Source organism: Canis aureus, chromosome 12 (genome assembly GCF_053574225.1).
Source record: "Canis aureus isolate CA01 chromosome 12, VMU_Caureus_v.1.0, whole genome shotgun sequence".
Taxonomy (NCBI): domain Eukaryota; kingdom Metazoa; phylum Chordata; class Mammalia; order Carnivora; family Canidae; genus Canis; species Canis aureus.
This window is the reverse complement of record NC_135622.1, coordinates 45,037,852-45,051,556: the sequence shown is the minus strand read 5'-3', so window position 1 is coordinate 45,051,556 and position 13,705 is coordinate 45,037,852. Positions and strand designations below refer to the sequence as shown.

The 13,705-nt window shown below is 37.2% G+C and overlaps 1 protein-coding gene and 1 long non-coding RNA gene across 9 annotated transcripts in view; one reads left to right on the top strand and one right to left on the bottom strand.

Moving 5' to 3' along the window:
- LOC144281112 (uncharacterized) overlaps window positions 1–2,579 on the top strand; it is a 71,722-nt gene extending 69,143 nt beyond the window's left edge. For all 6 annotated transcript variants that reach the window (XR_013349563.1, XR_013349561.1, XR_013349564.1 and 3 more), the window contains one exon: window positions 2,397–2,579. This is a non-coding gene — a long non-coding RNA (uncharacterized LOC144281112). The remainder of the gene's footprint in view (window positions 1–2,396) is intronic.
- The window catches only part of ASXL2 (ASXL transcriptional regulator 2), a 334,480-nt gene that overhangs the window by 52,841 nt on the left and 267,934 nt on the right, over window positions 1–13,705 (bottom strand). For 2 of the 3 annotated variants that reach the window (XM_077843861.1, XM_077843862.1), the window contains exon 3: window positions 3,182–3,290. In XM_077843861.1, coding sequence (XP_077699987.1) covers window positions 3,182–3,290 — 109 coding nt within the window. Of the gene's footprint in view, window positions 1–3,181; window positions 3,293–13,705 lie in introns of all 3 variants that reach the window. The other variant, XM_077843863.1, reaches the window with a different exon arrangement.

Sequence of the window (13,705 nt, the reverse complement as noted above, 5' to 3'; positions counted from 1 at the left end):
GCATAATACAGAGGCTTAAATTAGAAGAAAAAAAAAAACTGGGTATATGTAAGTCCAAGTAAAGGAGAAGGTTTTCAGAATAAAAAAACTATACAGTAACAATTTTGTAAAAGATACCTATTAGTCATCATTCACAGATATGTATTTGTGTGTATGTATCATTAAGTATTGTGAATTGAGTTGAATCTGGATAGGGAGAGATAGTTCACTATTTGAGAATCTGATTCCTAAATATTGGTTAATAAGTAACAGAGTCAAATACAAAAGGAATAATTAAAACAAATGTTTTTCTATTTTAAAATAAACTCTTAATGTGGGGCTCACACTTACAACCCCGAGCATGCTCTACTGACAGCCAGCCAGGTACCCTAAAAGGAATAATTTTTTATTAAACTCACAGGAATCTTTGGTTTCTAAACTGAATAGTGAGAATGTTAATCAGAAAAGACACCTGTGTCAGCACAGTATGTGAGAGATACAGTAGGATAGGTGCAAGATGAAGAACTAGGAAATTAAGACTTTCTGCAGTTGAATTCTGGCTCTATCTTTTCCTAATTATACAATCTTGGTCAAAGTCTTAACCTCTTATGCCTCAGTTTCCCTGCCTATAACATGGAGATAATAGTACCTATCTTAAGAGATCATTCGAAATTAAATGAGTTAAATGGAAAATACTTAAGAATAGTGCCTGACATATAAGAACTCAAAATATATTAGCTACTATGTATGTATGTAGTATATAAAAATATACACATGTAAACAAACACATTAGTGAACTTCGAAGTTATAGAACTATGGATAGTTCTTTTTTCCCCTCAATAGATTTTTTATTTTCCCACACTTTATAATCAGATAAAAAATAATTCTGATATGTGACTCTCCTTCCTACAACTGACACATTATAGCCAAGATAAAACCTCTGATCTAGTAAGGAACTGTTACTTCCCACTTATGTCTGTATCTTAGTGCCATTTCTCTCTAAGCCATTTCTGATGTTGTATACTTTCTTAAAAAATACACAGCCCATATTTTTCTATTCTTTCCTTCAAAATGTGGAACAACTTTTACAGAGTTAGTTGCCAGCCAGACCTCCTGACCTGTAGGTTCAACAAGTATTTTAAGTACAAATATAACTCTTGTTGAGCTTAAACCTGTGACCCCTTGCAGGATCATCTGGTCAACTATGAATGCCCCGAATCTCAGAATAATTTCACCCCTCCTTTTGCCCATTCTATAGTATATATTTTATTTCTCTAATGTCCCTTGCCCCTGCCTCTATTACCACTCTCATAGTTCAAGCCAATTATCTCTTACAAACAATCCCTGATTTACCCTTAAATCTATCCAGTTTGGATTATCTTCCTAACACAGATTTGATCACACTATTCTCCTGAAAAACCTCTGCCATCTCCTCAGCACTCTCCTTCCCCCTCCCCTCTCGAAAACTGCTAAGTCAGATTTTCAAAAGGCCTCCAAAATTGATCTTCACCGAATGCTTACTCCACCCCCAACTCCTTACCACACTAACCCACACACAGATGAAGGTAACCACTTCAATCTATTCTAGTTTCAAATCCATTCTGGATCCTTCTATGCCTTTGCTTAAGCTAGTTCCTTATCCTGAAGGCCCTTCCCCCCATTAGTTATCTGCCAAAGTTCAACTCAAACATTTTAAGTTAAAAAACAAACAAACAAACAAAAGCTTTCTAGATCCCCTTATTCAAAATTAAGCTTTATTTCTCTACCCTATGACAATGCCTTATAGTACTTTATATCACAGTACATTTTGTCAGTATGTAATCACTTCAATAACTATGCGAGCATCGAGAACTCAGGGACCACAGTTTATTCTTCTTTATAGTCTTTACAGTGTCCAGCATTGAGTAGGCATTTAATTAGTGTTATTAACAATACAGAAGGTCTAGAACAGCTAGAACCTTAAAGCAATGCAAAAAGCTCCCTGTGAGAATAGAGCCCTGTAATCATAAGAAGTTTAACAAAGTGAATAAGGAGGTATTATAGGTAAATTAGAACTTTGTAATGTTAGTGGGCTACTACAACCACTGAGCATAGTGTTGACTACAGCTGAAAGCTAAAAAGAAGGGAAAGAGTCCCACATACACATCGACAATAGTCAGTGCATGCCAAGCATTAATTCTCCTTCTGTTGATAATTTCCTTTGGCAAACAATCCCTTTCCTGAATTCATCTGGCAGAGGACTTATCCTCAACCTCACATCAAGAGTGATCGTGAACCTATGTATAGCCAATCAGAAGACTCAATGCATTTGGCAACAGCGATTATTCAGTTATAGGCACATGGGCCATGCCAAACCAATTAAGCCACATCAGAATTAACTGAAGGGCTCCCACTTTAGTTCTTGCTTTTCTCTCCAGATTTACATCCTGCAGAGTGGGGGTTAACGGTGAAGTCATGTATGATAGGAGACAGCCTGCCTGAGAATGAAGACAAAAGAAAGCCGAGATCAATCCCTGATGATATCATTTGAGCTCCTGGGTCCAGACTCCGTTTCCTTAGAATCTACAGTTATATGAACTAATAAACTCTGTTTCCATCAAGCTCATTTGAGTTGGTTTTCTGGTTTGTAAGTGAAGGGACACTGAAAGTCAAGTGTCTTCTCGGTGCCAGAATTAGAAATCAGCAAGGCTGGTATGGTAAAAAGAACATGAGCTCAGGAATCCAGTCAGATCTGGGTCCATATTCCAGTTCTTACACTATCTGATGAACACTAAACAAGAAAATCGAATCTTCTGAACGTGGGCTTTCTCTATTACAAAAAAAAAGAAGAACCACAGCTCTGAACTATAATGGAGAATTAAATAGCAATTTATAAAGCATCAGGTCTGTATGCTCCAAGTTAACACTTATTATTCAAATGTTGTGAGGTCCTTCAAAAAGTCACTGGAAGTCATTTTCAGTTCATCCTTTCAAGACAGTATTATCATAAAGAATAAAAAATAGTTACTTCTCTAGTCTACCCACAGATGGCCACAGATTAGTATAAAAATGTACAGGATACAGAGTTGAACATATTACATATTACCTTTTCCTAAAAATGAGCTCTTCAAGAACAGAATTCTGTGTCTATGATACAAATATCATTTAGATATAGTCACTTTTTATTTTACTTTATAAATGATGCCTTAACAAAAATATTTACCTTCAAAGTATATACTCCCATTCTACCTGGAACTTTATAGAAGATGCCCTCTTCACCTCGGGAGTTTGTGTGCAGCATTGCATTCAGGCATGCAAGAGGAGAAGTCCCACTGCAAAAAAGCAAAAACAAAACCAAGAGGAACACAATGATTAGTTTCTGTCTCTGTAACGCTGACATAAGATAAAATTAACTGATTAACATCATTTGACATAAACACATTGTATAAACTATAAAAAGTCTAACAATCTACAGAGAGGCTGCCATAGAGAAAATAGATATAAAATTCATCCCCATATATATGAAGGAAAAATAATTCTTTCATTTTCTTAATCCTGATCTAATATCTAACATGTAAGAAAACATGTATCTTACAGAAGTCTTACAAATATATTGTGAATATTGTATTTCACTTACAATTTTGTCAATTATACCTCAATAAAGCTAAAATTAAAACAAAACAAAACAAAACAAAACATTCTCCTTCATTTAACACAAGTTTTACAGGTCCAGAAGTAAAATAGGGGAAGGAAAGAATATACATACAGATCCAAATAAACAATATTAGTCTCCTTAAAATATATATATATTTTATATATATATAAATCTCTTTGCGGACTACTGCAACACACTAAATCTGAGGTATGAAATGAACACATTTCTATGGTCTCTTGTATTAATTTTTTATATTTTTATTGATATAACTGACATATAACATTATATTAGTTTCAAGTGTACAACAATAGTGATGTCATACACATACACACACACACAATGGTCTCTTGTACTTAGACCTAACACAGTATCACTTAAAGACGTATAAAGTAAGTTTTAGAATATTTATCTTCTATGTAGCACCTTGGTTAAATGTTTACTAATTCCAATATACATGTACCATATTTCTAGAGTTTTAGGAATATAATAAATTATCTGTAAAAACTATAAATATATTATTTTCTTTTCTGTTATCACATCTTATTTTCCTATCTTTTTGTACTTATCTAACATAACAAATAGCAATTTAACGGAAGATGTAAAAAAATTTTTATTTTAAAGTAATTATAGACTCACAGGAAATTGAAAAATAGTCCCATGCATATGTCACCCAGCTTCCTTCAGTAGTAACTGAAGTAGTAACTTCCTTCATTATAACTATAGTACTAAAAATTTTTTTCCTCAGATCTGAGGGATAAGGCAGCTTATCTGAACATTTCCAGCAGTTCTCCCTCTCAGTTCTCTGCTGGTAACACTCAATAACCCGAATAAGGCTACTAGAAGAGGCTGCCAGTTATCCTGGGAATACTCAATAATAGGAGTTCTCTGTGGGGTGAGCAGGACCATGGTTCATTGCCTTCTGATATTTGTGAAAGTGTTGAGGGTCAAAAACTGTAAAGACAATGGAGGGCAAGCAAGAAAATTTTTTTTTAATTTTTGCTAAAGAAAGTATTGAGTCTTCAGTTTGATTCTTATAGATATTTTTATATAATTTGGAATTTCCATCTTAAAAATATGCATAATGCAATCTAGTCAGAATCCCAAAGTTCATATCAAATAAATATATAAGAAATTTCTGGGGGAAAAAGATAGAAGCCTTGTTAAGAAGATATTAAAATGTACTCAAAGCTACTATATTATTGAAGCAGTATGCTTCTAGGACAGGATAAATAGACAAATGAACACCCTGGACTGCTACTAGAATAAAATTCAGAAACAGATCATAATAAATGTAAAAGGTGCAATTTCTGTACCTTTGTACAATTCTGTACCTTTCTCTATGATCTATGTAGTAGGAAGGAGACAGAGTCATGACCTGGTCACCTGTGGTTTTACTACCTGGCATCTACTTGAACCCTCTTCTGGAGACAATACCTAAAATTTCCCATGAAACATTATCCCCCTTCTCATCCTCATACAGGTGGTTGAGACAGAATTAATCCCATGTGCATCACAGGTTTAAATCCAAACTGTTAAGCCACATTTCCTGGTATAAAAAGCCAATCAGCATTTCTGTGTACACCCCATTCCCCACCCCACAGGGAAAGATTCAGGAACAGACATATGACCTAATTTGGGGCAACAATCTAAGGAGATATTTACTTGGGCACTTAAGAAACTTGCTCTGCTGAAAAGCTTCAGAAAGACCTTCTTTCTCTTCCCCTGAGCAGTAAGAGGAAGTAATGCCTAAAACTTTCAATCATGTGACCATCAGGAAAGCATCTGGGATTGGGGTAAACACCACTCAGGACAGACAAAGGAAGTGTTGGGTAAGAATTACAGGGAAAAATACAGCACCCCAAAAGGCACTAAACTGAAAAATAAAAAAGGAAAACAGCAATAATTTTAGCAATATTACTTTGCCACTATATCAAGCCTTGCCTCAAGCCACTCCTACCTTTGGAATTGCTGAGGTTTTAAAGTCATAAGCAACCAAAAGAGTCATGAATAAAACAGTTTATGTTAAGTAGTGCTGGAATAGCCTGTTACACATCTGAGGAAAAGAATTCTTACAGTAAAAAAAAAAAAAAAAAAAAAGAATTCTCACAGTATATCCAAAACACATTCCAAATGGATTAAAGACCAAACAGTAAAAAGTAGAAAATATTAAAAGGAAAATAGGGGGTACCTGGGTGGCTCAGTGGGTTGTCTGCCTTCGGCTCAGGTTATGATCTCAGGGATCTGGGATCCAGCACAGAGTCCGCTTCTACCTCTCCCTTTGCCCCTCCCCCCGCTCATGCTCTCTCAAATAAATAAAATCTTAAAATTAAAAAGGAAAATAGTATATAACCTGCTAGATGGATAAACCTTTCTAAATAAGAAAGAAAGCCTAAGAACCACAAAAGAGAAACACATTGACTACATAAAAATAAAAAAGCTCTACATAGGATAAAAACAAAATCAACCAACTTTCTATGGAAAGTATATGAAGATGCGGATCCCTGGATGGCTCAGCAGTTTAGTGCCTGCCTTGGGCCCAGGGCGTGGTCCTGGAATCCCAGGATCGAGTCCCACATCCGGGCTCCCTGCATGGAGCCGGCTTCTCCCTCTGCCTGTGTCTCTGCCTCTCTCTCTGTGTCTCTCTCATGAATAAACAAATAAAATCTTTAAAAAAAAAAAAAAAAGAAAGTATATAAGGCTGAAATAAGAAACTGCAAAACATATGGCAGACAAAACAATGAATAGCCTTAAGAGAGCTGCTTTTAGGAAAATACTAACAAAAAATAGATAAAGGAGGGAATCCCTGGGTGGCTCAGCGGTTTAATGCCTGCCTTTGGCCCAGGGTGTGATCCTGGAGTCCCAGGATCAAGTCCCACATCAGGCTCCCTGCATGGGGCCTGCTTCTCCCTCAGCCTGTGTCTCCGCCTCTCTCTCTCTCTCTCTGTCTCTGTCTTTCATGAATAAATAAATAAATAAAATCTTAATAAATAAATAAATAAATAAATAAAATTTAAAAAAAATAAAGGATATGAATAATTGTAAAACATGCAACATAAATGGTCACTAGAACACATGAAAAGAAGCCCAAACTTATTAAGTTTGGGGGAAAATAATTAAATCAAGATACCATTGATCAGATTGGAAGAAAGCAAATGAATCCAAGTTAACAGTACTATGCTAACATCAAACGCCTGGTTTTGATATTATACTATATTTATAATGATGTTACCACCAGAGGAAGCTGGGTGACATATGCATGGACTTTTTCCAATGTCCTGTGAGTCTATAATTACATTAAAATAAAAAACAGGGGTGCCTGGGTGGCTCAGTCAGTTAAGCATCTGACTTCAGCTCATATCATGACCTTGGGATCCTAGGACTGAGTCCCTCATCAGGCTTCTCTCTCTATCTCTCTGTACCTTCCTGACTCTGCTCATGAGTACACTCTCTCTCGCACTCCCTCTCAAATAAATAAAGATAAAGAAAGTAATTAAATAAAAAAAAAACACAAGTGAATTGATAAAAATCCATTGCTGGTATGGTTATAAAAGCAAGTGAGCACTCTAACAGATTGCTGACAGAACTAAAAACTGCTGCCTTCCCCACTCCATCTCAATTTTGCTTTAGTGAAGTATCATGAAAAGTATCCATTGAAATGAAAAAATATTAGGGCCCAGTGATCCAACAATTGAATTCTATCTATCCTAAAAAAATAAGGTTACAAGGACTTGCAGCCATATATGAAGGATCATACCCAGCAGTGTTATAAGTTAAAGCACAGAAAATGACTTCAAAGTCCATTAATAAGGGAACGGTATGTTAGTAAAGTAACCAAGAGGACATGATCAATAACAACTACATTAACAACAAAAGAAGTGCTAAATTCTAGGAAGCATTCTGTTTAGCCCTCACATCAATCCTTTGAGGCAGGCAAAATTGTTAGGCCATTCTTATAAATGAAAAAACTTAACATATAAGGGTGTTAAATAACAAAACCATATGATTAGTAAATGATGAAACCAAGATTCCAGTAAGAAGAAAGAAAACAGAAGCAGAAAAAAGAATGCTTAAAAAGAAAATAAGACCAAGTAAAAAAACATGTTATCTGTAGTTCAATAATCCATCTGGTACAAGTTTGCCCCCATCTAATAGTATTCAATTCCAGTATTATGTGCCCACTCTGTTTAGGCCAATAAACTAGGGTCTGTGTGTAGGCCCAAGGAGGAATTCTTACTTAGCTCAGAAAAAGAAAGATAGATAAGGGAACAAAGCCACAGGACACTGTAATCAGTGCTATAAATAGGCCTACAATCCCTGACCCAAAATACTTAAGGTCAAGTGTTTTAGGCATAAAAATCTTTTGAATTTTAGAAAAGTAACATGATATGCCATCTATTATGAAGCACCATCAGAAGGATTAGGGACAGCATCCCATAACCTAACACATTAAAACATAAATATTTACACTAAATCAGATATACTAATAATATATGTACTTTTATGTCAGTTTAGCAGAAGTGCTATTATCAAACAAGTTTTGATATCAAATATATGAAAAAAATTCTTTCAAGCATTTTAGATTTTGGAATTATAGAATACAGACTGCAGATCTATATATTTAAAGTACTTTAGGGGTGCCTGCCTGGCTCAATCTATGGAGCTTCTGACTCTTGATTTTAAGATTGTGGTTTGAGCCCCATCTTGAATGTAGAGATTACTTTAAAAAGAGAACAACTTTAAAAAATTTTTTTAAAAGATAATAAAGTACTTTAACTCAGAGAAAGAAACAAATAATGTGATCTAGGATCTAGTACCCAGAACCCCCACCCCAAAAAAACAAAACAAAACCCAACGAAAAACAACCCAATCCAAACCAAAAACCCCTTAAAGTAAAACCCAAGTAATGAAAGTAAATGACATACACATCTGGTAAAAATATGTGGTAAAAGTCACATAAACACCATCATAATATTTTCCTTGAATATCTGGATATAATTTTCCTTTGAAGGAAATAAGGAAGTTTTGAATAACACACAAGATAGAACAATATACTGTTTCCTTAAAAGATTTATTTATTTGTTTGTTTGAGAGAGCTCACAAATGCAAGGAAGTAGGGGAAGGGGCAGAAAGAGAGAGAGAGGGAGAGAGGGAGAGAGAATCTCAAGCAAACTCCCCACTAAGCCATGAGCCCGACGTAGGGCTTGAACTCACAACCCCGAGCTGAAATCAAGAGTAAGACGTTCAGGGCAGCTCTGGTGGCTCAGCAGTTTAGCACCGCCTTCAGCCCAGGGCGTGACCCTGGAGACCTGGGATCGAGTCCCATGTCGGGCTCCCTGTGTGGAGCCTGTTTCTCCCTCTGCCTGTGTCTCTCTCTCTCTCTCTCTCTCTCTCTGTGTCTCTCATGAATAAATAAAATTTATTTTAAAAAATAACTTAAAAAAAAAAAAGAGTAAGATTTTCAACCAACTGAGCCACACAGGCACTCCCAGAACACTGTACTGTTTAAAACAAAATTTTAGTTTTGGTTTTGGGAAAATATAAAAAGCCAGCATCCTGGCAGTTTATTTTTACAAAAAATGAAGCAATGGCAGAGAAGTACAATAGGCTACACTTCCCATGATGGCAGGAATAGATCTTCAAGGACAAAAACTCCAGAATTATATAATAAAATAAAAATAACTGAATAACTCAAAGAAACAGGTACCATCTAAATGGACAACAATACCCTGGTATTGAGGAGGGCAAAGTCAAGTGCAGTACAGTATGAGGGAAGTCCTGACACCCAAAGCAGCTGAAGCAAAAACACTTCAAAAGATTCATAATTAGGGGATCCCTGGGTGGCTCAGCAGTTTGGCGCCTGCCTTTGGCCCAGGGCGCAATCCTGGAGTCCCGGGATCAAGTCCCACGTCAGGCTCCCAGCATGGAGCCTGCTTTTCCCTCCTCCTGTGTCTTTGCCTCTCTCTCTCTATGTCTATCATAAATAAATAAATAAATCTTTTTTTTTAATTTCATAATTATCATGAGACAATGAAGCTTCTAATTTTTATTATCCATGCTCAAGACAGCAGAGTTGGGGAGGAGGGTCAGGAAAAGAACAAGTGCAGTGCTGTAATTTTAGGCTAAATCTATCTCATGTAAGGAAATACAGTAAGATGTTGCATACACAAGTCCCAAGAACAGAAGTAACTTCAGTTATACTGCCAATGGCCTTATTTAATCCTCTTTGCAGAAAAGTGGTTACTCACCAGTGGCAAGTAGGGCTAAAGACCTGAGGTTTGTAATCACACTGCTCAGATGAAGCATTAAATATAGTAACTAATGGGGGTCCCTGGGTGGCTCAGATGGTTAGGCGTCTGCCTTCAGCTGAGGTCATGATCTACAAGTGCTGGGATAAAGCCCCACATTGTGCTCCCAGCTCAACAGGAAGCTACCTACCTCTCCCTCTTCCTCTGCCTCTACTGCTCCCCCTGCTTGTGCTCTGTCTCTTTCTCTCTCTCAAATGAATAAAAAATTTTTTTTAAAAAGTCTGTTTCTCGGGCAGCCCTGGTGGCTCAGCAGTTTAGCGCCACCTTCAGCCCAGGGCATGATCCTGGAGACCCGGGGTCGAGTCCCATGTCGGGCTCCCTGCACAGAGCCTTGCTTCTCCCTCTGCCTGTGTCTCTGCCTCTCTCTCTCTCTTTGTCATGGATAAATAAATAAAATCTTTAAAAAAAAAAAAAAAGTCTGTTTCTGGGCAGCCCCAGTGGCCCAGTGGTTTAGCACCGTGTCAGCCCAGGGTGTGATCCTGGAGACCCTGGATCGATTCCCATGTCGGGCTCCCTGCATGGAGCCTGCTTCTCCCTCTGCCTGTGTCTCTGCCCCTCTCTCTCTCTCTCTCTCTGTGTGTCTGTCATAAAGGAATAAAATCTTTTAAAATTTTTTAAAAATAAAAATTAAATTTAAAAGTCTGTTTCTTAGTTTGCCTCTCATAAAAATAAACAAACAAACTAATGAAAGGAGACAGCCCCATGTAGCAAAAAGAGCCAGACTTAGATATTCACACCCATCTGAATTCAGATCTGATAGTGGCCATAGCGAATCACTTTAAATACCTTTAAACTTCATTTTCTCCTCTGTAAAATGGATGTAATACCATCTACTTTGTAATCTGCATAGATTACAGATAATATATCAAAGTGTGTCAGAGGAGATATTCAGTAACTGTGATCATTACCCCAACAACTTGCCCCTCTGGCCTAGTCTCAAAAAGTTTTAGTGTTTCCTATCTCAAGTGAGAGTAAATTCACCTTCACCCTCAATTCTCCACCCCCAAGCCAGGGGTAACTTTTAAAAACAAATATGATCAGCCACTTTGCTGGGCTTAACATTCACCCATGTGGAACACCTGGGTGGCTCAGTGGTTGAGCGTCTGCTTTTGGCTCAGGTCATGCTCCTGGGGTCCTGTGACTGAGTTCCATATCAGGCTCCCCACGAGGAGCGTGCTTCTCCCTCTGCCTCTCTCTGTGTCTCTCAGTATAAATAAATAAAATATATATTTTTAAAATTCACCCATACTATCATAATGTTCTTAGAATCAAGTCCAGAATTATTCATATGACCTGATCCCGTGATCATTTTCCTACACCCTCTGCTCCAGCCTACTCTAGCACAACCTGAATCTAATAGTGAGAAAACATCAGACATACTCAATTTGAGGGACAAACTACAAAAGAGCTGGCCTGAACTCTTAAAAATGCCAAGGTCATGAAAGACAAAGACTAAAGAACAACTTCACATTAAAGGAGGCTATAAAGACACATGAAAATTAAATGCAAATGCAATGTGTGAGCCTGAATTAGGACGTTGGTGGAAGAATTATCAAATCTGAATAAAGACTGTTGATTAGAGAGTAGTAACATTATATCAATGTTAGTATCCTGACTTTGAAAATATACTCTGAAGTGTTTAAAGGTGAATGGGGCATCATGTCTACAATTTATTCTGACATTTAAGAAATACAAATTACAATGATAAAGTATAAAACTTTAACATTTGAGGGATTTAAGCAAAAGTTATATAAAAATTATTTGCACTACTTTTGTAATTTTCCTTAAAGTCTGAAATTAATATGTCAAACAAATACATAAGAAGCTAAAAGCATGCACTGTATGAGAAAACTACAAAAAGAATATGGACTAATGAAAAAGTGTAAGTACTGATAAATGCTACAATATAGATTAATCAACCTCCAAAACCACATGATTCCATTTATTTGAAATATCCAGAAATGGTCAATATACAGACAGAAGGTAGACTACGGTTTGGCAATGGGAACTTCTATTAACTGTAGACATGCATGAGTGATCTTATGGGGAGATGGAAATGTTCTAAAACTGCATTATGGTGATAGTTGCACAACCTAGTAAATTTACTAAAATTCACTGAATTGTACACTTAAAATGGGTGAAGTTTATAGAATGTATACCATATCTCAATAAACTTGCTTCTGTTCCTTAAAATTTCATTTATTTTAGAGAGAGAGAAAGTGTGAGAGGGGGTAGGGGCAAAGGGAGAGGGAGAAAAGGAATCTGAAGCTAACTCCATACTGAGCACGGAGCCTGACATAGGTCTTAATATCATGACCTGAGTAGAAATCAAGAGTCAGTTGTTCCATCAACTGAGACACCTAAGAGGATCAATAAAGCTACATTTTAAAAAAGACAATGTGGAAAAAAATTAATCTGGTTTCTCATTCACTGAACATTTACAAAGAAGCTATCATGTAAACTCAAGGTAGTAAGTGTTGGTGATATAAAAAGGGAAGCAGAGGTTTCTTAAGTATACATTTTAATGTAAAAATGAAGGGAGGGGGACACCTGGATGGCTCAGTCAGTTAAGCATCTGACTCTTGATTTGGGCTAAGTTCATGATCTCTGGGTCCCTGAGATTGAGCCCTTAGTTGGGCTCCATGCCCAGTCTCTCTTTCTCCTTCTTCTTATTCCCCTCCCCTCACTGCTGTGCCCGCATGTACGTGTACTCTCTCTAAAAAAATAAATAATAAAAATAATGGGACTGGCACTGAGCAGAGCCAGATGATGTGTCTCTATTTCATAGTGCGTGCACACACACTATACAATCATTTATGATTAACTGATATTTCCTTCCCATCAGAGAGATGAGGCAAGTTGGTACAAATTTTAAATGTGCAATAAAATAAAATTTTAATCATATTTGCAATTTTGCTATCAATTCAAGAACTGAACATAAGCATAAATAACTATATATATAAACTATAAATAGGGCAGCCCTGGTGGCGCAGCGGTTTGGCGCTGCCTGCAGCCTGGGTTGTGATCCTGGAGACCCAGGATCGAGTCCCACATCGGGCTCCCTGCATAGAGCCTGCTTCTTCTCCCTCTGCCTGTGTCTCTGCCTCTCTCTCTGTGTGTCTATGAATAAATAAATAAAATCTTTAAAAAAAAACTATAAATATAAAATTTACCATCTCAACCATTTCTAAGTGTACACTTCACTTACACTTAAGTACCTTACCTTCACATTATTTATACAACCGAGTGCTAGAAATCTTGCAAAACGTGGGCAGCCCAGGTGGCTCAGCGGTTTAGCACCGCCTTCAGCCCAGGGTGTGATCCTGGGGACCTGGGATTGAGTCCCATGTCAGGCTCCCTGCATGAAGCCTGCTTCTCCCTCTACCTGTGTCTCTGCCTCTCTCTCTTTCTCTCTCTCTCTCTCTCTCTGTGTATATAATAAATAAAATATATTAAAAAAAAAAAAAAAAAAAAGAGGGCAGCCCCAGTGGCTTAGCGGTTTAGTGCCACCTTCAGCCCTGGGCGTGATCCTGGAGCCTCGGGATCAATTCCCAGGACGGGCTCCCTGCATGGAGCCTGCTTATCCCTCTGCCTGTGTCTCTGCCTCTCTCTCTCTCTGTGTGTGTGTGTGTGTCTCTAATAAGTGAATAGAAATCTTAAAAAAAAAAAAAAAAAGAAAGAAATTCTATATTTAAAAAAAAAAAGATAGCTTGCAAAACTCAAACTCTATGCCCATTAAATACCTCTCTATTTTTCCCCTACATCCAACCCTTGGCAACCATTCTTC